This window comes from Ornithorhynchus anatinus, chromosome X5 (assembly GCF_004115215.2).
Source record: "Ornithorhynchus anatinus isolate Pmale09 chromosome X5, mOrnAna1.pri.v4, whole genome shotgun sequence".
Lineage (NCBI taxonomy): Eukaryota > Metazoa > Chordata > Mammalia > Monotremata > Ornithorhynchidae > Ornithorhynchus > Ornithorhynchus anatinus.
The window spans coordinates 24,761,065-24,788,297 of NC_041753.1; the positions used below are offsets into that span (position 1 = coordinate 24,761,065).

Below are 27,233 nucleotides of genomic sequence, written 5' to 3' on the forward strand. Positions count from 1 at the left end.
ATCTTGGATGTGACGCTCATTTCTCAAATTCAGAGCCAGGAGGCCGGGGATAGAGAGGGCGGACAGGAAATACACCAGTAACCTGGTCTGGGGATCGCGATTGGGAGAGTGGTGTGTTATCCCATATTTTTCTCTGTACCATTATTCCCCTCATCAGCCCTCTGCTTATCGAGCCATCCTCCCAGGAAGCCTGGGGTATAGCAGACACCATTTTGGAGTGAGGGAATTCCCACAATATTGCATATGGTAACATATGAAGAGTAGGTCCCTTTACCAGAGGTCAGAAGAAGCAGTGTAGCCTAGTGGAAGGAGCATGGGCCTGGGAGTCAGAGGACCTGGATTCTAATCCTGACTCTGCCACTTGTCTACTCTGAGACCTTGGGCAAGTCACTTGACTGCTCTGTGCCTCAGTTCCCTCATCTGTAAAATGGGGATTATAGACTGGGAGCCCTACGTGAGTCAGGGAGGGTGTCCAACCCGATGATCCTATATCTACCCCAGTGCTCAGTACAGTGCCTGACACACAGTAAAGTCCTTAAACTCACTGTGGGCAAGGAATGTGTCTCTATATTGTTGTACTTTCCCAAGAGCTTAGTACAGTGCTCTCCCCACAGTAAAGCGCTCAGTAAATACGATTGAATGAATGAATGAATGAAAATAAAAAGCAAGACAGAAACAAATTAACAGACACCGGGTCACTTTGTTCCCTCCCTCGAACTATTCAACTAGGAAAGCTGGCTAATCTCTTTCTAATCTCTCTGAGGTAGCTTTCCTACACCCACCTCCTCCCCAGTCGGAACCGTGTTTCATTCAGAAACATTCCCACTCAAAAATAATGCCGAGCTTGGGGCGCATTTGAATTCGGAGCGCTGGAATGCCACTCGGTTGGCTTCCAAGTGAATGTCATTCTCCCAAGTGACTGGTTGAAGGTAGGGCAAAGCGCCATAAAAGAGATAACTGTTTGTTGCCAGTGGGTGGTTGAGTTCAGGTTGAAATATTTGTTTATTAGAAAGGAACCGAACATGTCGTTTACATCACAGGCTTTGGGAGCGGGTAAAAAGGATTATAGGCCGATACACATGCACGAACGGTAAGGTACAGTATCTGCTAGGTAAGATAAGGCCACACCTCTACATATGCCAAACTAAGAGACTGTAAACTCAAAGTAAACTCCACTCATTTCGTCTCTCCACTTCCACCTTTGTTTTAAGAAAATTAATATTTATATATATGTATATTTATATTTATAAAAGAAAACTTCGTGGATTGAAAAGTAAAAGTCTAGCCAGATATTTATTCTTTAGTTACATTTGTTTATCATTGCACAATTCCGCAACACTTTAATTTTTACAAAGATACAAAGAATTTAAGAAACCATGACAAAATTATAGTTGAAATCGTTTTAGGCACAGTTCAATAAAGCATAGACCAATTTCCGCCATCCGGTCTCCTTCTGGAATACGTTTATGAGCAAATGGATGTTCCAGGAGAAAAACATGTTAAAGTCAACATTCACACAGAGGTATTATCCAAAAGATCATATTCAAGTGCTGATCCGGTAGCCTTTGTTTTCAGAATGGTCATCAGTAAACAATCAGTGTGACTATTTGTGTTTCAAGTACAGAAAATCAGTGAGCACTCTACTAATTGGCTGAGCGCGTAGGTGCTAAATTTAACTATTAGGTCGCGTACATAAACAAAAATACAATCAAAAAAAGTATGCTTAAAAAATACCTGGTAAAATTTACCTGTCCCTTTTCCTTAGCTGTCAAATAATTTAAATAATTTATTCTGGTTGTAAAAAAAGGAAACAAGCTGGCTGGCTACTTGAAGAAACACATCTAGCTAGGTCTGCTTTGAAACGATAGGTTTTTGGTCTCCGAAGTCTGGTTTTCATTCATAAAGATGGTGATTGGTTTGCATCCAGTGGATTTCTGCTTCCCCAACCATCTCTGAGATTTATCTTTGCTCTCAATAGTGCAGTAAGGCATGTTATTGCAGACAATGTTTTCTATAAAAACGAGTTCCAGCATTTCTAAGTATTTATTAGAGAGAGAGAGAGAGTGAGTGACACCCCAGAGGGCAAAAGTCAAGCTTACAGAGTTGTGTTTGGTCGATAAATGTCCAGAGGAACTTCAAGCACTAGAAGGCTCCCTTAGAATTCAGTGGGCCAGTGGGTTGCCCTGATATTTTCCAGGGGATGGGTGCTGGAGCCCTCTGGGAAAGAAAGGCCTTAAGTTACAACTCTTCGTCAGAGTCTTACCGTTCACCCCGAATGTTTCGGGGCCCGGTGGGTCTCTCTCTCTCTCTTTTCATTGTTTTGGCAGAACCTGATGGGAAACCCCTGAAAGCATTGTCTTTCCAAATGGTCTGGCCCAGAGCATAGCCCTGGAGAAGCACCGGGGAGAGAGTCTCTTTTATCTTTCCCTCCCCAAAACTCAGTCTCCTTGGCTTGCTTGAAGCTCCTCTGGAACCAAGGGCGCGGTCATATTTTTACACTGATCTGAGGGAAGAACCGGATGTGATTCTACATCCAGAACCAGAGAAAGCCTTCCTCCCGGTGGCTGTGGCCCGATATTATTTTCAGCCTCTGTACTAATGTTCCCTACCCAGTTTCTGCTGCAGACCCTAAGGGAGGTCGGCAAGAAGTCCCCGGGATGGTTTTAGTGCACGTGTCAAGGTGTATTGTCTTATGCAGAAGAATTCTCAAACCTTTCTCCTGAATGCTGGCATTAGTCAGCGGAGCTGCCATGCCTCTGATTTTGGTTACTGTTAGAAATTCTTTTGCTCGTGACTCTTTTGACTTGAGCTACATTTTCTTCTCCTTTGAAACTAGACTCATAAAAAAGGACAACGTTAAAAACAAAGGTCAAAGCATCTTTTAAAAACAGTCAATTAATATACAGTTACTAAAAGAAGATAAATAGAAAAAAGGGCACCGTGTACTGTTTCAGTAAATTAAACTGTGAATTCCCCCTAAAAAAACTTATAAACAGTAGTCATCCTCAGGAGGCTTTTTTTTCCTCCCCGTCTCAAGGGGAAGAGGGAGGAGGGGTGCGAGTTGGGTCCTGAAGGCGGGAAAGCGATCACCTCCACTTCAGTACCTGGCTGAGCCCCCGTTGAGGTTTTGGATCTCTAGCTCTAATTGTTTGATCTGAACCTCCCTCTGGTTGACCAGGTCTCGAAGTTTCCGAATTTCTTCCTGCTGGCGGTAGAACACCTGCAGCAGCTGCAAAACATTAAAACAGTCACTCTCTTTGTGGCCTTCTCTCTTCAAAAATCGGTACAAGGATAAGCAAACCCGCCTCACATCAGCCTTCGAGGTTCTCAAACCATTTACCTACTACTCCCAGCTCGCTCTCTGCTCCTCTCCAGCCAATCTTCTAACCCTGCCTTGCTCCCCTCACCTCTCCCTTCTTTTTCCGTCCACTCACGCTGTTCATCTTGGAACTCCTTCCTTCCCCAGATCCAACAGACCACAGGCTCCCCAGAGTCCATGCCCTCCTAAAATCCCATCCCCTTCCCCGATTAGTTTCCGGCACTCCAACGGGTACAATCCCACCACCTCTCCAGCACTTAAGCATTTAATTATCCCCACCTGGAGCACTTCTGAGCATATGTGGGTAGAAATACATATAAATATATATGCCGTTTGATTGTATATTCGATTATTTACTTTGATCATTTCATTTGCCAATATTTTGAAGTCGCTCTCAAATGAACGTGGAATACAAGTAGTTCGAGAAAAAGTGAAGACTTTTGCCCAGCTAACTGTAGCAGGAAGCCATTCAGACTAAGGATAGTTGACTCGAAAAATTGGGGAATTTAGAGAAGAGATGATAATCTTCACTTAGACTCTCTTCCCCTCTTCAAAAGGCAATGTTGAAAATGACATTTCCCTCTCCCTTCCCCTCCCCTCAGCACTGTGCTCATGTGTATATATTTTTATTACCCTACTTATTTTGTTAATGAGGTGTACATCCCCTTGATTCTATCTATCGTGATTATGTTGTCTTGTTTTTGTCCTTCTGTCTCCCCCGATTGGACTGTGAGCCCGTCATTGGGCAGGGATTGTCTCTATCTGTTGCCGAATTGTACATTCCAAGCGCTTAGTACAGTGCTCTGCACATAGTAAGCGCTCAATAAATACTATTGAATGAATGAATGAAAAGAGCCTAAGCTCCTGGTAGGCAGGGAACATGTGATTTCTCTGTTTCGTATTTCCCAAGTACTCAGTAAGTACGGTCATTAATAGTGTTGGTATTGGTTAAGCGCTTACTATGTGTCAAGTACTGCTCTAAGCACTGGGGGAGCTACAAGGTAATCAGGTTGTCCCACGTGGGGCTCCCAGTCTTCATCCCCATTTGACAGATGAGGTCACTGAGGCACAGAGAAGTGAAGTGACTTGCCCAAGGTCACACAGCTGACAAGTAGCTACCACTACTTCTGGGCATAAAGAAGATAGGCACTGCATGAGGGTTTTATGGCAATCCCTTTCCTCTCATCTCCCTAGGGAAGAACAAAGGAGTCGGGGTTAAGTTAGCACTCTTTGGATCTGAATTGACAACTTCGGGCTGTGCAGGTCCTCAATCAGTCGATCACTCAATCTCTTCAAATCAGTCGTATTTACTGATCGCTTACTGTGTGCAGACAACTGTACTGAGCACTTGGGAGAGTACAACACAATAGAGTCGGTAGACACATTCCCTGCCCACAAGGAGCTTACTGGCCAGGTCTAACCTAGGAAACTAGCTGGATAATTTAACTTCCAAATGGACATTCTGACCTCAACTATCCAGACCTTCCCTCAGGCAAAAGTGACTTTTGCTGGGGGGGGGGGGGGGGGGGGGGGGGAACGGATGGACCCGGATGATCCAAACCCAAGAGAAAGCTCAGAAATTTGGGTAGAGTACCGAGGGATCCCCCACAGATAAGTTTAGAAATCAATGGAGAACAGCCATTGGACTAGAGAGCTTGGTCTCCAGGATTGTGTGCACTAAGTGAGTTTTAATTGCCTCACCCAGAAAACAGAAATAAGTGCACCAAACTCACAGGGAAGGCCCTGTGAGAATACTTCAAGGACGTATTCCCAATTCTTATTGAGTTTCACACATCCGTACCTCGTTTTCGGTCTTTGGTGGAGGGCACTCGAACAAGTCAAACCCGTTAGAGAGTCGAGGCTTTTGGTTTTCCTGCACGCGATCCACCACGAGCTTCTCTGCCCTCTCATCTTGGAATCTGTCCTGCTTCTTGTCCTCTACAGGCATCCTCTCTAGCCTGTCCAGGTGCTTATTGAATTCTGTTGTCACCGTATTGGACACTCTCCTCTCAGGAAAATGTGGCTGGGCTTGCTCAGGTTCGGAACCTGGTCTTAAAGATATCAGAAGAGGATCTACAAAGCAAGCAGAGTGACTCTAAGGACGCAGAAACATGAACACGTGCACGCACACCCACACCCACACACACACACACACACACATAGAGGAACGCATTTTCCCAGAAAAGAGTACATTTCACACTTAAACACTGGCAACGCCTGGGCTTCGTGTGATCTGGAGAGCCTGCATGCATAGTGGGTGGCTCCCGGACGAGACTCGATTATCCCACTGTGTCGGGCCCCAGGCCTCGGCTCCAGCCGAGGGTGCGCAGGGCAGCTCCAGCCAGCTGCAAGGGGACGGGGCTTGAGGTTCAGCCTGGCGACGGGGGAGCGCGGGCAGGGGAAGAGAGCCTTGGCTAAAGGGATGCTAAAGGGGGACGGCAGAGTGGACACGAGCTGGATAATTTAACGTCTAAACAGACCTTCTGACCAACTCGGGGGTGGGGTGGAGTGCTCATTTCAAGTAAACGATGTCTCTGGGCTGTTCTGCCCGGCGCTGCCCCTCTCCCGTGCCTCTCCACCGTGGGTGTGCTGAGGAGGGACGTGGCTAGCGGCCCGTTCCTTCCATTGCCGGGGCCTGAATCCGGAGAGATTTCTCAGGCTCAAGGAGCGTGGGGCGCAGGAGCAGGGAAAGGTGACCTTACTGGGCCCGGGAGGGAGGGAAACGGTTACTGATGGATGTGACGTGGTGCCCTGAAGCCACGGGAGAGAGTTGGATGCATGGGCACCAGGCTGGAAATTCCTGTCCCTGCAGGCCTGACCTTTGTTGATTCCATTCAACCATTCCTGAGCTGTCAGTGCTGGCTGGGCTCCAGCCGTCATGGGGTAGATGTCATCTTGGTATGACTCTGACTGCAAATACACAGGGAGCACAGAGTCAGAACAACAAAGCCCCGTTGGTGCTGCTGGGGCAGGCCAGCGGGGCGGGGAGGGTGGCGGGGGGGAGGGAGGGGAGGGTTACGCCTTGCCCCGAAGAAGCGTTCTCCTGCGCATGAGAAGGAGACGATATCCCCTACGCTTTAGCGTGAGGTTTCTGCATGTCTCCGTTTCCATTTTCTAATCCGTGGGACGATCGGGATCCAATCTCTCCGCCCCCTGGGAATCTGTGGAAAGGGCTGCGCTGCCGGCAGCCAGAATGCGCCCTCCCCCTTTTCGCCTCCTGAAACCCACCTCTCCCAACGGGAGGTAGAGCAGGGTTCCCTTCCCAACCAATCTCCCCACAGAGGAGTCGGCATGTTGGGAGCAGGGAGGAGGGGAGAGACACCGTTCTGCCACTTGCCCAGGGGTGGAGTGGGCGGCAGGAGACACGGAAGGAGGGCGGGGGGGGGAGGAGGGGGCGGGGAGACGCGTACTCTATTGCCACAAACATGGCTGCCGCGTCGCTCCCCCCTGCCTCTCCTTTCTAGGCTTTGCTAACTGCAGTGGTGGGGCGGTGACCCTGGTAGGGATGGAGGGCGGGCGTCGTGGCATTCACTGGGATGGTACGGGGGGCATCGGCAAGAGGCGCTCCGCCCCCCCATTGGTTGTCCATTCTGGCAAAGGATGCAGAGCATACCCCCTTGGCATGGTCCTGCCCGGGAATCGACCTCTTTCTCTCCCTCCCCTCGGCCTCTCCAAACTGATGGAAGAGTGGGGGGGATCGCAGACCCCAGGAAAGGTTTACAATTGGGGGAGTCCACAGGGCAGCCTTCTGGCACCTGAAATCCTGCAGCGGCAGGGACGGTTTGCTTTAGGTCGCTCAGAACCAAGTAGGCTCTGGTTCCGAAATGGCCAAGTCATTCCGGTGCCACCCGCGTGATTACGGGGGTGGGTGGGGGGACCCGGCCCCACCTCCTCTGCAGCAGCAAACCTTGCCCAGAGCGGTCCCCTGGGGCGATCCCCACAGCATCACCTTCAGGCGGTGGCCTGGGAATAGCTCAAGGGAAGATCGAGAGTTGGGAAGCCCAAGAAGGAAAGGAGGGGCAGAGCGCAGGAATGCACCTGAGACTTCCAGAGCCAAAGAGGAGGAGGAGGAAGATGGAGCTTGGGGCTGGACGTTCGGCCCTCGATTCCAAATCTGGTGGTTTCCACGCAGCAGGATTTGAATTCTGAGCGGGTTTAAATGTCTGCCGTGAGGCAGGGGCACCTCCAAGACCTCAGCTTACTGGGGTAAGCCTGTGTTCAGGTGCCCAGCTCGCCTGGTCCTATTCTGGCTTCCCAAACCTGGAACGTGAACCTCACTGGAGGGGGAATGCTTGTTTTCCCCTCCGGCCCTCGGAGGAGTCCGGGATCCGAGGGCGCCGCAACCCAGGACGCGGCTCCCGGCGGAACGCTGGCCACTGCGGTCGCCCGCCTCGGGAGCTGAATGGGCGGGTGGCCGGCTCAGAACTCCGCAGGCTGACGGCAACCTGGCCTACAAGAGTTTGGGAAGCAGTGGATCGTTACGGCTAAGGAAACCTATTCTCCGACCGGGCTGTGGCAAACCCGCTAAGGGAAATCCCCCTTGACCTTCCTCTCCTATGTGATCCACGGAGACACGACAAGCTGGCCCGGCCGGCGCCCCTAAACCGTGGTCCGCGTCGTTCGACGGCCGGTCCGCGATTGGAGCCACCGCCCTCTGGCCCATAGACCAGCTCCCCTTGTTGGTCCTTTAGAGGTGTGGACAGGAGCTGTGGGGTTAGCGGGGCTCTTTCCTGGGCAGCAATCTTCTGGTTAAAACCGCTCTCGGCCCAGTCTGAGCGGACGGAGGAGGGGCAGAAGGGAGGGAGGGAGGGTATTGCCCCGTGCAGGGTTGCAAGGGGAGAAGAGCGCCCAGTGTGAACGTAGCTCGCACGCACCACCAAGAAACACAGCTCATTTCATCCGAATTCCCCTCCGCCGCGCCCCGAGAAAGGACTGTTCCCCGGCCAGCTGCCCTGCTTACCCGTCGAGGCACAATCATAGACACTGGCTCGATTAGGCCTTTGGTCGTAATCAGTTTGTAGAATCTGAAGATCTCACAGGAAGACACATCTAGCCCTCTCTTTGGCATGGCCCCTAGAAGGATGGTCAGAAGGAAATAACAGATTACGGGAGAGGCCCCAGAGCCGGAGGACCAGGGCACGAGGCCGGCACTCGATGCGATTACCAACTCTGTTGTACAGTGCTCTCTGCACAGTAAGCGTTCAATAAATACCATCGAGTGATTGACTCTATACCCTTGGGGAAAACGCATGAAAATAAGTCCCTTTATGTCCCCAGAGCACATGTTTAAATCCGCCCGTGGTTTCCGGGCAACACTAGCGATGGGCTGCCCCGGGGCGGGGGGGGCGAGGGAGGAAAAACCTTCTTCCGTCCACCATCCGCAGATCTGGCCAGCGAAAGAGAAGCAGACAACCGGCACCCGAACTGGCGTTGTGACTGATTGGGCAGCAGTCAGAGGTCCAATCCCCAAGCGTACTTTCAGTGCTAATTAGAAAAGCCCTCTCCAGGGACACGGGGATGCATCCTCAAGCCTAGAAGCCCTCCCTCCCAGCCCCACCACCCCTCAACTTCATGGAGGAGATGGCACCATCACCTTCTCAGATGGAGACTGTTCCCCTCACCCCTACGACCCTCACAGAAGCAGCTCTGAGCCTGGTGCCTCGCCCCGCCCCAAACATAAAGCACCCCAATGTGGTCAGGGCTGGGCCGGCCCCCTAGGATTCTGAGAAAAGCCCAGTGAGCCAATCTGGTCCGGCTGGCCCGGCCTGTCTTACATCTAGCTCTGACCGACTTCTTACTGGCACGGCCCACGGTGGAGAGAGAGCCTTCCGTCACCCGGAGCGAGGCCCGGATGCCGGAGGAGGGTGGGGCTCAGTAAGCACCTGTTCCCTTCTCTGTCCCTCTTCTTTCATTCATTCAATCAATCGTATTTACTGAGAGCTTACCGTGTGCAGAGCACTATACTAAGCGCTTGGAAAATACAACAAAGTCGGTAGACACGATCCCTGCCCTCAGAGAGCTTATTATAGCTGGATACCAATATACGTAGCTCTGATCTTGACCACGTGTGGGCTGCCATATATAATCTGTAATTCCCTTCTCTAGCAGTCCGCTCTCGATGGATTATATGTATTTATCACTCTTGCCATACGCAGTCCCATCAAGCAGGATTTGCATGCTCTTTAAAACATGAGAGAATCGAGTACAGTACTCTATGTGAAAAACACGACACTCTACAGCTACCTGGCCTTCTGGTGCCCCCCTAGAGGTGACACACCCAAGACGTTAGCCACCCGAGGTGCGTTTCTCACAGGTAGGGTGAGGAAACTCTAGCAGCAGAGTAAGGACAGGACAGGAGGCCTGCAGGTAGGAGACAAGCTGCCCACCCCCACCCCATCGGGACTTTTACTGTCATTTTGGCCTTTGTTAAGCACTTCCTACGGGTCAAAACTCTGCTCAAAGTGCTGCGGCAGCTAAGTTAATCAGGCTGGATATGCTCCTTTGCCCCACACGGGGCTCCCAGATGAGGAAACTCAGGCCGGGAGATGCTCCCGTGACTTGCCCAAGGGCACACAGCAGGCAGGTGATAGAGCTGGGATTAAAACCCAGGTCCTCTGACTGCGAGGTCCGTGGTGTTTCCGGCAGGCCACGCTGCTCTCCTCCAGGCCTGAAAAACACACCTTCAGCTCGTGGTCCAACCCGGGAAGGGAGAGGAATCAGCAGCAGAGTGAAGCCGGAGGCCTATCCTTAGGAATAGGGGAGAGAAGCTACCCAGAGCCCATCCCAGTGGGACTTTCCATCAGTCTCTGCTCTAGTCCAGGAAGGGTGAGACACCCTCAGCACCATTTATTGAGCGCTTACCACTTTCAGAATAGCGGAAAGCCGGGTCTGCTCCTTTAGCCACCGTATCCTATTGCTTTTATTCGGTTTATCTTTGTCCTTGCCTTCTGTGCTTTCGAGTTTTTACCGTTTTATCTTCTCCTGAGCCTGTCACCAACCGCTTCCCCTTCCTTTATTTTTAGATTGTGAGTCCTTTGTGGGCGCCAAGGACCATGTCTACTCTCACCAACGTATCTTTTCCCAGTGCTCAGGACAGTGCTTTGCACACAGGAGGTGCTTACTACATACTATCACTACTTTCATAGTTGTCGACTATTATAAATAAATAAAATAAATTGTGGTATTTGTTAAGCGCTTGCTATGTGCAAAGCACTGTTCTAAGCGCTGGGGGATACAAGGTGATCAGGTTATCCCACGTGGGACTCACAGGTTTTTTTAATCCCCATTTGACAGATGAGGTAACTGAGGCACAGAGAAGTCAAGTGACTTGCCCAAGGTCACACAGCTGACTAGCGGCGGAGCCGGGATTAGAACCCGTGACCTCTGACTCCCAAGCCCGCGCTCTTTCCTCTGAGCCACGCTGCTTCTCTATTATCACTGGGTCACGGGTGGCCTTGACACAGTCGAACTCGGGGAGATGAAACCGTTTCTCAGTTGGAGGTTCCCATTCCTCAGAGGTGATGGGGGTCGTGGCTCCCACATCTTTTTGTGCTGGACCCCCAGACTCAGCCCAGATCTTGGATAAGGCTTGACGGTTTCCAGTCTGGGAGAAAAAAAAGCCCCCCCAAATGGTGGCTTTCTGGCCTATTAGCTCTTTGAAGCCTATCCTTTCTCAGTCCTCATTCTCCATAAAATCCCTGCTCCCTTCTTGCTCTCGCACTCAAAATGAAAACCTAGCACCTCTTTGCACATTGTTCTTCACATGGTTCGTGGGCGATGCCAGGCAGCAGATACTTCTGAGTTAATCTGTGCTTCTTCCTCTTCCTCCTCTAGTCCACACTTTTATTTCCACTAGTGTGTCAGGCATTCAGAAGAATTTTTATGCCTCCTAGGTTCCATTTGCGATATCTACTTTTGTTTGACGTGGTCTCTGCCTAACTGTTAGGAAAATCACACTCTTTTCCAAGTAGAAAATTATTTTTTTTTTCCCCCTCCAGCTCCAGCCAGCTGAGACATTTTCCTCACAGGGAACTGATTTTTTTCAATCTTGTGCCTTCTGCTGCTAATTCTTTGTCCCCCTAAGAGGACCGGTGCTGATGGGAGTCCGTGAATGATAGAATTCATAAAGACAAGTGAAAATTAGTTCATCTCAAGAAATGTAATATGCTATTAACTCACCAATTCCTTTTTGAGGGCAACTGGAGCGATACTCTGTGAGATAGTTCAAGTGAGGTTTGTCTTGGCTTATCTCATAGTACCTGATGTTCCCATCACCCTGTAAAAGAACATAACAAGAGTAAGAAGAACAGGTTTTGCTGTCCCATTTGACTCCTTGCCACAGGGGACCTTGATTTCCAAGTCTGCCTCCCTCTTTTCATTCAGCCGTTCAATCGTGTTTAGTGAGCGCTTACTGGGTGCAGAGCACTGTACTGAGCGCTTGGAATGTACAATTCCGCAACAGATAGAGATGATCCCTGCCCAACAATGGGCTCGCAGTCTAAAAGGGGGAGGCAGACGGCAAAACAAAACAAGTAGTCAGGCATCAATACCATCAAAATAAATGGAATCATAGATATATATACGTCATTAATAAATTACAGTAATAAATAATACACACAAATATACACAAGTGCTGTGGGGAGGGCAAGGAGGTAGAGCAGAGAGAGGGAGTAGGGGGGGTGGGGAGGAGGAGCAGAAGGAAAGGGAGGGCTCAGCCTGGGAAGGCCTCCCGAAGGAGGTGAGCTCTCAGTAGGGCTTTGAAGAGGGGAAGAGTTAGCTTGGCGGAGGTGAGGAGGGAGAGCGTTCCAGGTCAGCGGTAGGATGTGGATTGTCACTGTTTACTGTTGTATTGTTTTTCCCCAATCATACAGTACAGTGCTCTGCACACAGGAAACGCTTAATAAATTCAATTGAACGAATGAAAGAAGCCCCTCTGCCCTTCCTTTCAGTTTCTCCCCTTTGCCCTAGCTTGATGGGGAGAATCAGCCAGCCATACTCAAGTCCCACTCCCAGCTAAACACTGCAGGCAGGTCCAGGGTCCCTTGGGTGCAAGAGTGAGCCCATGGAGAAACCGGAGGGCCATGGTGGTGTCACTGTCCTCTTGGGCACCTTTTTTAGCACCAGGGGCTACACTTGAGACTGTTGAGGGAGTGGGGAGAGGGAATCATTCTCCTCTCCCGCCTCTTACATAAACGTGTTCGCGTAGTGGGGTCTGAGAGTCAAAATAAACAATCCATCTGGGAAGGGGAGCACCCAGCCGGAGAGGAAGACTGCAACCTGAACCCTCCTCACCTCCGCCAAACTAATTCTCTTCCCCTCTTCAAAACCCTACTTAAAGCTCACCTCCTCCAAGAGGCCTTCCCAGCCTGAGCTCCCCTTTTCCCTCTGCTCCCTCTACCCCCCCCCTTCACCTCTCCGCAGCTAAACCCTCTTTTCCCCCCTTTCCCTCTGCTCCTCCCCCTCTCCCTTCCCATCCCCTCAGCACTGTACTCGTCCGCTCAACTGTATATATTTTCATTACCCTATTTATTTTGTTAATGAGATGTACATCACCTTGATTCTATTTATTTGCTATTGTTTTAATGAGATGTTCATCCCCTTGATTGTATTTATTGCTATTGTTCTTGTCTGTCCGTCTCCTCCGATCAGACTGTAACCCCGTCAAAGGGCAGGGACTGTCTCTATCTGTTACCGATTTGTACACTCCAAGCGCTTAGTACAGTGCTCTGCACATAGTAAGCACTCACTAAATACTATTGAATGAATGAATGAAAGACCGCCTCGAGGGAGAAGCCAGCTCTGCAACAGTTCTCGTCAACCTCAAACAGCAGCGGCACCTACAGTATATCCTGAATGGTTTGGTTTTCCTCAACTCCTCCGGGCCCTTGCTCCCCTCACTGAATAATAATGATAATAATAGCATTAAACGCTTACTATGTGCCAGGCACTGTATTAAACGCTGGGGTTGATACAAGCAAATCGGGTTGGACACAGTCCCTGTCCCACATGGGGCTCACAGTCTCACTCTCCATTTTACAGGTGAGGTAACTGCAGCCCAGGGAAATAAAGTGTTCTTGTCCAGACAAGTGCTGGAGCTAGGGTTAGAACCCATGACCTTCTGACTCCCAGGCCCGGGCTCAATACGCTACGCCACGCTGCATCTTGAGACTCGGGGGCTCTACAGATCTCCTAGGCCCTGCCTGTGGACCTGGCAGGCTTTAGAGTTTGCTATAACAAGTGTGCTGGACTTTGGTCACCTTCCTAGAAACCTAAATTTGGTCTCCAAGACCTTCAGGCTACCCTTCCCTTTGTCGCTGGGAGTGATATTTATCACAGTGAGCGCTCCCCACCTCCGAACACCCCAATCCCCACTCCTGTCTGCACATCCCGTGAAGGGGGTCTTGCTTCCTCTGCACCTAACATGTGACCCTCTTGGATACCACAGCCCCCAGCAATCCCCCTCTACCACACTGCTGCCTATTGGACAGGGTCCTCAGAGTACCGCCTTTAGGGCAAGTGGCCACCCACTGGATGAAGTGTGGGTCCCATCCATGTAGAAACCAGTTTTAGCCTTTGCAAATGGTACATATTTGTAATTTATTTGTGTTCACGTCAGTCTCCCCCCCACCCTGCCCCAGACTGTAAACTCACTGTGGGCAGGGAATGTGTCTGTTGATTGTTGTACTGCACTCTCCCAAGCGCTTAGTACAGTGCTCTGCACACACTGAGCACTCGATAAACATGAATGAATGAATGAGTGGAAAGGTAAGTGAGAAAACAGCTCTGGGACTCAGTGGAACAGTGTCTCCCTCCCAGGCCAAGCAGGTTGGGACTGAAAAGGGAGTCCCAAGGCTCAGGGCCATAGCTGGGCAGACGTCTGGGGCATCAAGGGTCCTGGTGGCACCCTGTTTGGGAACTGGTAGGGTAGATATTCAGGGGGTTTCACATTTTAAACATCATAATTCAGAGCTTACCTTGCCCACCATGTAGAGCATGTGTGTATCTGAATCATAGAAAGGAAAGAGCACACCAGAGGAGCCATCCAGGTCCTCTTCGGACAAAGGCATCGAAAGGTCATCCTGTTTAGGACACAGGAAAAGGAAGGAATGAGATGTGAAACTGCTGGCTCCCCCAGAAAGCTACCGTAAACCACAGTGAGCAGACCAAGAAGATGACCCTTGGGTGGGCCGAGTGGGAGCCTGGGCCCCTGGGAGATGACAGGCGTGTGTTATACCCCCTAAAGCTCCATCTATTGCTCTGGAGCACTTCTATGTGCAGAAAAGCACCCATGTGCATCAATTCCCTCTCTGTGCAGACCCTCAGTATCAAGAGCTTTGAAGAACAGGTTCTCACCTTACTCCCGGGCCAGTCAAGCAGCAAACACAGCTATACAGAGTAGAAAATAGAGTGCAGTGTGATTTGCACAGCCCGGACTCTTGGCTCAGTAAGACTGAGCGTTCAATTGAGAGCCCGGTGCTTGTGCACGTGGATGACTAGGGGGCGAGACTTGGTTTTATATCCACTAGGTTTGGACGAGGCAATAGAGATTATGCAACAAAATAGATGGTCCCAGGCTTTAGAGTTCCAAAGAGGTTGCTATTCTCACAGTCAACAAAAGAGTTGGGTAAAGAAATTATTTAGCTCCCTCCTTGCCTTGTGGGGAGGGGAAGAAATGAACTGGGTGAGGGAAGAGGAGATGGCCCGGGTCGACGGGCCAGACTTCAGGGAATAATTGGAAGAGTTAAAAGGGAAGTTTGGAACGTGAACTACCGGGGAACAGAGGATGGAAAAGAGGTGCCCGGCCCTTTGAGGCTGCTGGCTGACAGCTTGGCTCACCTGATCCCACAGTGCAATCTGCCTGTTGTTCCATTTGGATGTCCCCGTGGACAACAACTTCTTCAGGTTCCCCAGAAACAACACTTTGTTAGCTCGGTGTGACTTGTAATCTGTTTCCTAGAGAGGGAGAGAGAGGGAGAGATGCACACAGGCCCTGCCAATGAAGACTGCTAGGGAAAGTGCCGCGAAAAATGGAACTCGAAAAATCAGGAACAATTTTTGTCCTTTCACTTTGGTCAGCCATTATGCTAAAACTTGGCGGACGGGGACACTAGCCCGAAAGGAGATGTCCTAGGTGTCGAGCAGAGCAGCTCCTCGCAGATGTATTTGTTTTCACTGGTGATTCTGAGAGCTTTGTTGGGCAACCCATGGATCAGGTGAAGTTAAATACTGTTTCCCAGGCAGCTAAAAAAGGAGGGAGTGAAATAGACATTTAGATCTAGGCTAAGCCACCTTGAGGATTTTAGGAAGCAAAACCGTGTCATAGATCAGACCAGTTGTTTAGAGGAGGGCATGTATTTGACCCTCAGAAACGAGAACTGTCAGCCCTATAAATCTACAGGCACATCCATGTTGTCCTTGTGGTCAAGGATAGGAAGGAATGGGCAGCCACTATCTCTTTTGTGCATCCGCCCTGCCAGAGTAAAAGCCGGTCTACATGATTATCATCATTATGACTAGTAACAGCGGTAATGTGGAAAGATCAGATTAATTTGAGAAATAAAATTTCAATTCATTTAGTTTGTCCATAATCTGAAGAACACTTGCAATCAAATATGCATTCAATTACTTATTTTGATTAGTCTATTTGCCGAGACTTTTCTGTTTCTTTCCCCCATGAGAGTATAAGCCCCTTGAGGGTAAAGAATGTGTCGCTTGCTTGTTTTGCAATTTTCAAGCAATTAGTACAGTGCCCTGAAGCCCATGGGGAATCCAAAAGATGACGATGATGTTACTGCTATTTCTATTTCTTCTAGCTGGTTCATGGGGAAAAATAACAGGTCAGCTCATATTTTGCTTAGGGGAGGAAAAATATCTTCTTTTTCTACCTTTTTTTCTGTTTTAGAGAAGCAGAGTGGCTTAGTGGAAAGAGCACAGGCTTGGGGGTCATAGAATGTGGGTTCTAATCCCGGCTCTGCCACTCGTCTGCTGGGTGACTCTGAGCAAGCCACTTAACTTCTCTGTGCCTCAGTTACCTCAGGTGTACAATGGGGATTAAGATGGTGAGCGCCATGTGGGACAACCTGAATACCTTGTATCTACCCCGGCACTTAGAACAGTGTTTGGCACATAGTAAGCGCTTAATCAATCGAATTTACTGAGTGTTTACTATGTGCAGAGCACTGTACTAAGCACTTGGTAGAGTACAGAACTCTTCATCTTCCCTCCCTAACCCAGTCTTCTCCCTGATTTTCCTGTCACTGTTGACAGCACCACCATCCCCCTTCTGCCTCACAAGCCCGTAACCTCGACTCATCTCTCTCATTCAACCCACGCAGTCCATCTGCCACCAAATCCTGTCGGTTCTACCTTCGCGACATCGCTAAAATCCGCCCTTTCCTCTCCAACCAAACTGCTATCACGTTAATCCAAGCACTTATCCTATCTCACCTTGAATACTTCATCTGACACCTTGCTGATCTCCCCGCCTCCTGTCTCTCCCCACTCGAGTCCAGACTTCGCTTTGCTACAAGGATCGTTTTTCTAAAAAAAGTTCAGTCCACGCTTCCCCACTCCTCAAGAATCTCCAGTGGTTGCCCATCCACCTCCGCATCAAACTGCCACTCCCAGCGCCGGCTTTAAAACACTCCATCCTTTCCCACTCCTACTTGTCTTATGCCGTCGAGTCGTTTCCTACCCACAGCGACACCACGGACACATCTCTCCCAGAACGCCCCGCTCTCCCTCTTTAATTGTTCTGCTAGTGGATCCACAGAGTTTTCTTGGTGAAAATATGGACACGGTTTACCGCTGCCTCCTTCTGTGCAGTAAACTTGAGTCGCCGCCCTCGATTCTCTCCCACGCTGCTGGTGCCCAGCACAGATGAGTTTTGACTTGTAGCAGATGGCCTTCCACTCACTAGCCACTGCCCAAGCTAGGAATGGATTGGGTATTCCTCTGCTTGACTCTCCCTCCCATAGCCGAGACTGGTAGAGTAACTCCCCAGATGCGACCCTGGGAGGGGCCGCTCCTACTTAGCTCCCTGACTTCCTCCTACAACCCAGCCCGCACACTTTGCTCCTCTAACGCCAACCTGTACCTCGATCCCGTCCATCTCGCTGCCGACTTCTCGCCTACATGCTGCCTCTGGCCAGGAATGCCCCCCCACACCCGCCTTTTCATATCCGACGGACAATCGACAACCGCTATCCCCACCTTCAAAGCCTATTACAATCACATCTCCTCCAAGAGGTCTTCCCCGATGAAGCCCTCATTTCCACTTCTCCCACTCCCTTCTGAGTCACCCTTTCACTTAGATTTATTTGCATCCTTTATTCACCCCTTCCTCAGCCCCACAGCACTTCTGTACATATCCATAATGTATTTAATATTAATGCCTGTCTCCCTTTCTAGGCTGTAAGCTCATTGTGGGCAGGGAACATCTCAACTAACTCTGTTACCCTGTACTCTCCCAAGCACATAGTAAGCCCTCAATAAACAACGGATCTGGCCGGTTCCCTGTCCACGGTGACCTTACAGTAGCACTTATTATGCGTCAGACGCTCTATTGAGTGCTGGGTTAGATGCCAGATAATCTGCTTGGACACAGTCCCCAGCCCCACATGGGCCTCACAGTCTTAAACTCCGCTTTACAGATGAGGCAAGTGAGGCCCAGAGAAGTGAAGTGACCTGCCCAAGATCACACAGCAGACAAATGTGTGCTGACTCCCAGGCCTGTGCCATGCGGCTTCTCTCCCATCCACCCTCCTAGACCGAGAGAGAGGGAGCAGTCCACCTGCCGGGAAATTCTCATCTTGCAGTTGCTCCTCCCCCCTCAACCAGGTTCCCACTCAGCTGCAAAAGCTACTTCGGAAACAGTCCCGCAAGTTGCCTGCTCCCGGATAGCTAAGCCTCCTCTCGGACTAAACCCACGTCCAGTTTGCGTGGAGAACCCAAGGAGACTGTGGGGAGGGGAACCAAAACTGACTTACAGACTCGTAAAAAATCAGAACTCAGGTAACCAATCCACTGGTCCTCTTGGGAAAAATAGACTTGTCTATAGCAAGGCATTCCTCTTATTTAAGTGAATAATTCTGTATTTTGTACCTGTAAGACCTTCCCTGCTCGAGGGTCGATAACCCGTATCTTCTTGTCCTTGCAGGTGGTGGCCAGTAGGCTGCCATCTGTATTGAACGACATGGAGAGGATAACATCTCTGTGGAAATTGATGGTCTTCACGGGGTTCTGAATTTCAGATTCCTTCGTGTCCAGGTTCCAGATCATTAACTGAAGAACAGAGAGAGAGAGAAAAAGAAAGAGAGAGACTCTCAGCAGCTTTTTCCCCTTTTGGCTCACTCACAAGAGTACAAACCAGACACAGCAGGGATTCAGCGTAGCCATAAAACACCTTACCCCCCCCAGGATAAGCACAGCCTTCAGTGTTAAGGGAATGGATGGGGTATGGTGCCATTTTAATTGATATCAGAGAAAATCGTGATACCAATGGTAGAAATGCCAAAGTAATCAGTCGGTCAATGGTATTTATAGAGTGCTTACTGTGTGCAGAACCCTGCACTAAGCACTTGGGAGAGTACTCTCCAACAGAGTTGGTAGACACGTTCCCTGCCCACAAGAACCTTACAGTCTATGGATTTTCAGGCAAACCAGAAACAAAGGATGGAAGACCATGCCTATGAAGAAAACAATCTGGACAACAGAAACAACAGCAGACAGAAGGACACTCGGGTTTGGGTGGTTTTTTTTTCCCCCCTTTTTCTACCTGCACTGTGAATCCTTTTGTATATTCTACCCTCAGCATCAGGGGTTTACCTTTGTAAACAGAAGCAGTCCCTGAGGTAATATGAAGAAGAGAATTTTGTCCCGGGTGCAGGGGTTCCACAAAAAGGGGCCAGGCAAGGAGGACCATAGACCCACATGGGCTGGGGAGGGGGAAACACAGACACACATGGCTGGAGGGACACAGAGGGAAAGCAGCCAGGGCTTCAAAGGGAAACCGGTCCTGGCCGGAGCCAGGTGGGCCCTGGAGGACTTGCTCACTGCTGAGGCCGGGAAGGAGAGGAAGAGAGCCTTTCCAGGGTGCTGTGTAATCATTTGAGTCAACAAACTAGAGGCCCCGAGTACTCTCACCATAAGATCCATTTTCCAGACGAAGAACTTAAGTCACGAGAGAGAAAAACAGAAGGCCCACTTGCGGGTTCCTTGTTCCTCTCCTGCCAGCCTCCGTCTCACCGCGAGGGGTGAGGGCCCCGTCCTCTCCCCTCACCCCCACCTCCCACCCCCAGAGTCAGGGCCCCCTTCCTAGGAGGGTTTTCCTTCCATTTTGACCAACCTTATAATCATAGCCGGTACTGAAGAGAATATTAGCAGCTGTTGGGTGCCATTCCAGAAGTCCAACTCTCCGGGAGTGACCGAGCAGGTCTTTCTTTGAGGCGGTGATGTTCTTCAAGATCATTTGCTTTGGAATGTCCCAGATCTTGATCTGGTACCGGAAAAGGCAAAGGAAGAAAGCAGCTAGTTAAGGGAAACTGAATGGTCCACACTTTGGCAGACGTCACACCCGCCCCTAAATGATCTACCTTTACCATTCTTAAGCATAGTGAATCATTTCTCTTAGCTGTGCAACAATCCAACCATTTCCCCCTCACCCCACTGCCCCTGGGGGCAACAGAAGGGCCCACGCACCATCATGTTGGTGGGGCACCACTATGAGCCCCAGAACCTGTAAGCTGGCAGGCACATCAGTAAAAAGGACATGGGCATACCATCATCCTGGAGTCGTCTATTTATGTTTGGGTACCCTCTTGAGCACGCTCCTGCACCGCGTGCTCCGGGAATGAGCCCAGGCAATTCACAGGCATGAACAACTGCTCCAGGAATGTGGGGAAGGGGCTTTGCAGTTGCTGCCTTTGTTGCCAAATCCTTCCAGACTCATCAAAGGCTGGTGAAAGGAGGCTGAAGGCCTGGGCAATGACCACACATGGCTCCAGTGTGCCATTCTTAGTAGAGTGCTCTGCACACAGTAGGAGCTCGATAAATACCACTGAATGAATTCAAAACACATGTAAGAAGTGGAGCCCCGAATGGAAATGGTTGGGAAATACCACGCTATCCCACCAAACAGCTCGGCATCCAGGCACACTTCAGTGATTTGAGCCAAGTCACACTCACGGCCTGGGATGGGAATCTGGATGAATTCAGGGGACCCAGATCCAAATCCACTTGCGAGCCAACAGGTTGCAGTAAGGCAGAGAATGCCCGTCATACGATTCTAAGTTCAGGGATTCTACCACCTTGGATCGCCAGTGTAGATGGGGCCCGAAAGTACTGGACGAGGTAATTTACCAGTGGTTCATTCATTCATTCATTCATTCATTCAATAGTATTTATTGAGCGCTTACTATGTGCAGAGCACTGTACTAAGCGCTTGGGATGAACAAGTCCGCAACAGATAGAGACAGTCCCTGCTGTTTGACGGGCTTACAGTCTAATCGGGGGAGACGGACAGAGAAGAACAATGGCAATAAATAGAGTCAAGGGGGTGGATGGAGTGTCCCAGAAGAAATCATTTGTTTCCCCATACCGAGGACTTACTTCTGTGGCTGAAGTAAGTAGCTCCTTCAGGCCGACTCACCACAGGATGAGGCCCAAGAAGGCTTCCCTAAACACCCCCCGGGGCCTTGAGTGGAAGGTAATGGAGCCACAAATCACTTCTGGTGTCCTTTCACCAAGGGCATATCCTGCCAGCAATTTGTCCAAATTCTCACTAGCTTATATGAGAGTTGCACAGACGGAGGGATGGCAGGAGACAGTCGTGCATGATCTGATAATGCGATGTAAAAAAGGGGGTAGGGAAAACCATCTCAAAAGGAGCATGTGTCAAGGTAAAGGTTTTGGTTGTATAACTGATCCTGAGGAGAGGCACCACAGAAGCACAATGTCCGGTCCCGTCCCTCCCACTTACGAAGCATTGAATACTTTTCCAGGCGCTGCACAATCATTTGAGTCAAGAGGCCCCGAGTATTTTCACCACGAGATCCATTTTCCAGAAGAAGAATTAAGTCACAAGAGAAAAAACCAGAAGGCCCAGGCTCCTTATTCCTTTCTCGGTGGATTTCTTTAAGGTCTTTTTCCAATGATTTTGAGGTTAAAGTATTTAGGGACAGGGTTAGGCCATAAAAGGAGATTTTTGTGTATAATCAATCAATCAATCATATTTACTGAGAGCTTACTGTGTACTAAGCTCTTGGGAGAGTACAATATAACAGAGTTGGTAGGCCTATTCTCTGCCCACAGAGAGCGTACAGTCTAGAGGGGGAGACAGACATTAATAGAAATAAATAAATAAATAAATAAATAAATAAATAAATAAATAAATAAATAAATTACGCTATGTACATAAATGCATGGGGCTGAGGGAGGGGCGAATAAAGGGGGCAAAACCAAAGTGCAGAGGCGATGCAGAAGGGTGTGGAAAAAGAGGAAACGTGGGCTTAGTCATGGAAGGCCTCTTGGAGGAGATGCTACACGATGCTAAGTAATGACTCCAGGGCCAGGAGGGGAGTGGACCAAAGGCATACCACTGAGAAGCTTACCGTCGTGTCTTCCGAACAGGAGGCTATTACAAAGTCATCAAATGGGTTCCACTTGATATCCAGCACATTTCCCTTGTGCCCACAGATCTTTGGGTAGTGAGGATCAAGCTTTCCTGTCTAAACCAAATACAGGAAATGTTACGATGCAAGTTAGTCACCAAACTACAAGATATTATGAGATTAAGGCTTAGCAAAACCTCCTAGAGCTTAAGCAGGCCGCGTAACAGTCTCTCTCTCTCTCCCCCGTCCTTCCTCAGGCTTTTAAATGAGATGGTGAGCACTTAACACATAGTAAAAGGGCTTAATAAATGCGGTGTCTTTCAGCAGCTAACTTTAATAGCAAAGTTTTACCCTTCTAGCCACTTCCCTCCCAACTAAGCCGACCCCTCCGGGGATCTTCCTTTCCTTTTCCCTTCCTTCTCAAATGCCTCCTAGCCCTGAGACCTCTCTTCTGGGCAAGATTCCCCTGGCAGTTTGGAACCAAAACAGGATTCACCACAAGATGGCTGTGTTGGACTGTGCTATTCTTTAGGCTGCCCCCGTGGCAAGTGTCCATACCCATCACCCTAGAAATGCCGAAAAGTGTGTACCACAGTCATGAAAAGTAGGGCAAGTGAGAAATATCCGCTCCTTGGAACCATCCCCCGCCCCCTCCCCCCTTCCAAAAGGGAGAAGAACAGAGACATCCGGGCAACAGTGGGAGCATATTATCTGTCCACATGCACTGGGTTTCTCTTTTCTAGTGCTAGGAGTAAATTCAGGCCTCAACTCCACAGAGGAGGGAAACGTTTCGCTGAAAGTGGTTATTATTGTTGATCCTGAATCTGCCCCTTTCCCAGGAGGAAAATATGTCCACTCGGGTCAGCCCAGAGCCACTTAAGTGGGTGGGGAAGAGGGGAGAAGAAGAATTCATCCCCCCGCCCCTGCTCCTGGTGAGTCATTCTTGGAGTCAGACCTAGTATTCCTCCAATTCACAGTTCGCTGTTGAGGAAACTCGAATTGGAAAATTACTATTAAATCACCAAATGCAGATGAAAAACACAGCGGCTAGCCTCAGGGAGGTCGACGACCCAAACCCAGATTTGAACATTTTTTCCAGGCTTTGCTGCGGAGCCAGGTCTTGCCCCTCATCCCTTGCCTAATTAACCACTCTGCTCGAACACACAAGCAAGCAGTTCGGGGGAAGCCATGAGCTATAAATACGAAGAGATTTCTGTTCCAATTGAGTAACGGCAGAAAACTAACTCCTCCCCTCCATCGTGCCGACTGCCAACACTGAGCTCACCCGTCCTCCCTTAGCTCTGAAGGAGAAAAATCAAAGGAGGGTTCAGCTTTCAACCTTCCCTTTCCTTGTGGAAAGCAAAAAGCGGCAGTAAATGACTCCTTTTAGGGCGGTTTCTATCCGGACCATATTCAGCCCATCTGCCATTATATTTGCATTAGTTGTGTCTAGCCATCTTCCTGGCCCTTCTGGGGAAAGGATCCTAATTGTGGTGAAGGGTTGCTTTTTCTTGCTAGTACATTAAAATGTATGAACCCGGCTGCTCTCTTCCTGAAGGAGGACTATTTCCTTGGGGGGGACGGGGGGGACTCTACATCTTGGAATCTCCCTGCTCACGCTGGCCCGGGGCGGTCCCCAGGAGAGTGAGCTTCTCAGCCCGATGCACCGGCTACAGGGTTCACGACCAGGAGCCGACTGGCGTTTGACTCCAGTGTCCTTCCCTTGGGTCCCAGAGGTCTTGCTCGGCCTGAACCTGATGGGTCTAAGAGTGTGTCCAGCTCTGACTGGTCTGGGTGGACCTCTAGATTGTCAACCCGCTGTGGGCAGGGAGTGTGCCGTTACACTGTACTCTCCCAAGAGCTTAGTCCGGTGCTTTGCACCCAGTAAATGCTCAATAAATACGATCGATTGTCTGGCTGACCTCAAGAAAGAAGGAAAACCAGACAGTTCCAGGTCCCTGGGGGAGGGAAGGTGAGGCATTCAGGGCCAGGATGATGCTGGGGACTTCAGGACCGACTCAGACCCTGAATCCACACAACAGAACCTGCAATCCAGGAGCCGGCCCAGAACTAACGGGCTCCACAGTCGGAGCGGGTTGGTCCGGAACCCTGGGGCTGTTGCCAACAGGGGCAGGCCTTCATCATCATCGGTGGCATTTATCCAGCACTTACGGTGTGCAGAGCACCGTACTGAGCGCTTGGGAGAGTACAACAGAGCCGACAGACGTGCGGTTTCAACTCTACCCGGCGTCAGAACGCGTGATATCAACTCTACCAGGAGTCAGAATTACAAGGTAGGATTGGTCCAAAGGGGAAGAGGACATACTGACCTCCCCTTACCAAGCAGGAGAAAACTTTTCTATCGTTTAGGTACAGTACAATCGGATCAGACACACGGGGCTCACAGTCTAAGGGGGGGGGGGGGGAGCATTTAATTCCCATTTTAAACCCCATTTTACAGATAAGGGAACCGAGACACAGAGAAGCAAAGTGCCTTGCCCAAGGTCACGCAGCAGGCGACGAACCGGCCGAGCCGGTATCCGAAGCCTGCGGTTTTTCCACAAGGCCACGTCGCTTCGCCTTCCGGCGTGGCCCCCTCTCCACAGGCAGGGGACGGCCCCTCCGACCGTATTTCTTCTAGGCGCTGTGCTCTATCACCACGCTCACCCCACTCCAGTACTCTCCGCGACAACCCTTTCTTCAGGAGCATGTTTTCTTAGCGGGCTGGAAGAACTCACTCACTCCTCTCAGTCAGTATCTGACTCACCCTCCAGTCAAGCCCTTTGATAGTGGCCTTTCGAGTTTCCTATTGGGGGTTCTCCATGAAAGAGCATTCATAATTAAGGTGACAGACATCCCACGAAACAGCTGCTGCTCCTTAACACGGACCCAAGTGGAGAGAGGGTGCACTTTATTTCTGTGCCCAGCAGCCACTGATCCATGCTCTGAGACATCTGTGTGCAAAGAGAGTCTAGATTTTAAACGGCATTAGGTTTACCAGGTCGAAGTGCTTTAAAGGGGACTAAGGGACAGCTTGATGCTTTCCACTAAGATACCTTAAAAGCATCGCCGAGACGGGACTGTTTACGGCAGCAGGCTCTTTCCTGCTCTTCCTGCATCTTGCTTAATAGAACCGTGAGGTCGATGCGGACGGTCTATTTGATTTACGTGGGTGGACCGCCCTACGTCCATCGTCTTCCTAATTGCCTCCAGAGGGGTGAGGGGATTGGGCAGTTACATCTGCTAGGCCGCCCTTCCCCTGCCAGATGCGTTGGGAGCAAGCCTCGGCCTTCCCTTGCAGAAAAAAGATTGGAGTGGTACGGGCCTGGGAGTCGGAAGGACCTGGGTTCTAATCCCTACTCCCCACCGGTCTGCTGTGTGACCCTGGACAAGTCACTTCACTTCTCTGGGCCTCGGCTACCTTATCTGCAAAATGAGGACGAAGACTGTGAGCCACCTACGGCGGGGGGGGGGGAGGGTCTCTGTCCAATTTGACGAGCTCGTACCTACCCCAGCCCTCAGTACAGCGCGTGGCACGTAGGGAAGCAGCGTGGCTCAGTGGAAAGAGCCCGGGCTTGGGAGCCAGAGGTCATGGGTTCGAATCCCGGCTCTGCCCCCTCAAGAGCTGTGTGACCTTGGGCAAGTCACTTAACTTCTCTGTGCCTCAGTTACCGCATCTGTAAAATGGGGGTTAACTGCGAGCCTCAAGTGGGACAACCTGATTACTCTGTATCTACCCCAGCGCTTAGAACAGTGCTCTGCACATAGTAAGCGCTTAACAAATACCCACATTATTAGTAAGCACTTAACTACCACGACGATTAATAACAGGCTACCGAAATACTGAACGAATCCTGGCGAGCCCCCGTTTGGGGGAAAGGGGATCTTTTCCAGAAACGAACAGGACGTTTCTTTTCCCAATTCCTAAGACCCAAGGTCATCCTGATCTGTCAAGCAAATCGGGAATTTTAATTCATGACTAATAATAGCTGAGTCCATGTCACAGCTGGAGAGATCAGCCCCAAAATACTAATGAGTCTTAGGAGGCCGGTGTCTCCAGCTGTGAGAAGAGTGTCTGTCTGTGGAAAAGCGCAAGACAACTGCAGGCCTGCAAAGATCTCGAGCCTCTAGTCCTAGTCAGAGAAGCAGCGTGGCTTAGTGGAAAGAGCCCGGGCTTGGGAGTCAGAGGTCCTGGGTTCTAATCCCGACTCTGCCACTCGTCTGCTCTGTGACCTGGGGAAAGTCTCCTCCCTTCTCTGTGCCTCAGGGCCCTTATCTGGAAAACGGGGACTGCGAGCCCCCTGTGGGATGTGGACTGCATTCAACCTGATGAGCTTTTATCCACCCCAGTGCTTAGTAATAATAATAATAATGGAATTTACATGCTTACTATGTGCCAAGCACTGTACTAAGCGCAGGGGCGGATACAAGCACATGGGGTTGGACACGGTCCCTGGCCCATGTGGGGCTCACCGTCTCCATCCCCATTTTACAGACGAGGTTACCGAGGCACGGAGAAGCGAAGTGACTCTCCCCAGGTCACGCAGCAGACAGGGGGCGGAGCCGGGATTAGAACCCACAACCTGACCCCGGGCCCGCGCTCTATCCGCCGCTGCTCCTCTGCTTCTAGTCCAGTGCCTGGCACAGAGTGAGTGCCTAACAAATACCATAAGAAATATGCGGCGAGCGCTGCTGAAGACTGGACCCAAAACGCCCAGTCCCATTCCTTCATTCGATCGTATTCATTGAGCGCTTACTATGTGCAGAGCACTGTACTGAGCGTTTGGATCCAGCCACCACCCTGCTCTGGCACCATAGAGATTTCTGAACCTGCACCCACATTTGAACCACGACTTTTGCATTTCCCTCCCGGATCGGGGGGAAATCCGGTGTAGCCGCAGAACTCCATGGCTGGAACCACGGCGGAGCAAGGCTCGGCCCTTCCAAATAATTCACGCCGGAACACCGGACAGGCAATAGTACGAATAAGAATGGTCTCTGTGAAGTGCTTACTATGCGCTCAGCACTGTATTAAGCACCCGGAGCCGAGTGGAAAAGTCACGGGCTTAGGAGTCAGAGGTCATGGGTTCTAATCCCGGTTCCGCCGCCTGTCAGCTCTGTGACTTTGGGCAATTCACTTCTCGATGCCTCAGTTACCTCATCGGTAAAATGGGGATTAAGGCTAGGAGCCGCAAGTGGGACAACCTGATTACCCTGTATCTGGTTCAATGGAAAGAGTCCGGGCTTGGGAGTCAGAGGTCTTGGGTTCTAATCCCAGCTCCACCACTTGTCAGCTGTGTGACTCT

At 50.3% G+C, this 27,233-nt stretch overlaps 1 protein-coding gene and 1 non-coding gene across 3 annotated transcripts in view; both read right to left on the reverse strand.

Annotated features, from left to right (window-relative positions):
• Positions 1-983: 983 nt before the first annotated feature.
• Positions 984-27,233, reverse strand: part of CORO2A (coronin 2A) — a 76,725-nt gene continuing 50,475 nt past the window's right edge. For both annotated transcript variants that reach the window (XM_029054593.2, XM_029054591.2), the window contains exons 3-12: positions 21,928-22,044; positions 19,665-19,814; positions 18,422-18,601; positions 15,155-15,271; positions 14,293-14,397; positions 11,498-11,594; positions 8,280-8,392; positions 6,139-6,229; positions 5,121-5,392; positions 984-3,229 (exon numbers count right to left, since the gene is read on the reverse strand). In XM_029054593.2, coding sequence (XP_028910426.1) covers positions 3,098-3,229; positions 5,121-5,392; positions 6,139-6,229; positions 8,280-8,392; positions 11,498-11,594; positions 14,293-14,397; positions 15,155-15,271; positions 18,422-18,601; positions 19,665-19,814; positions 21,928-22,044 — 1,374 coding nt within the window. In that variant the 3' untranslated portion in view covers positions 984-3,097. The remainder of the gene's footprint in view (positions 3,230-5,120; positions 5,393-6,138; positions 6,230-8,279; positions 8,393-11,497; positions 11,595-14,292; positions 14,398-15,154; positions 15,272-18,421; positions 18,602-19,664; positions 19,815-21,927; positions 22,045-27,233) is intronic.
• LOC114808447 lies at positions 17,208-17,339 on the reverse strand. The gene has a single exon (XR_003756295.1). It is a non-coding gene; the product is annotated as a small nucleolar RNA SNORA7 (small nucleolar RNA).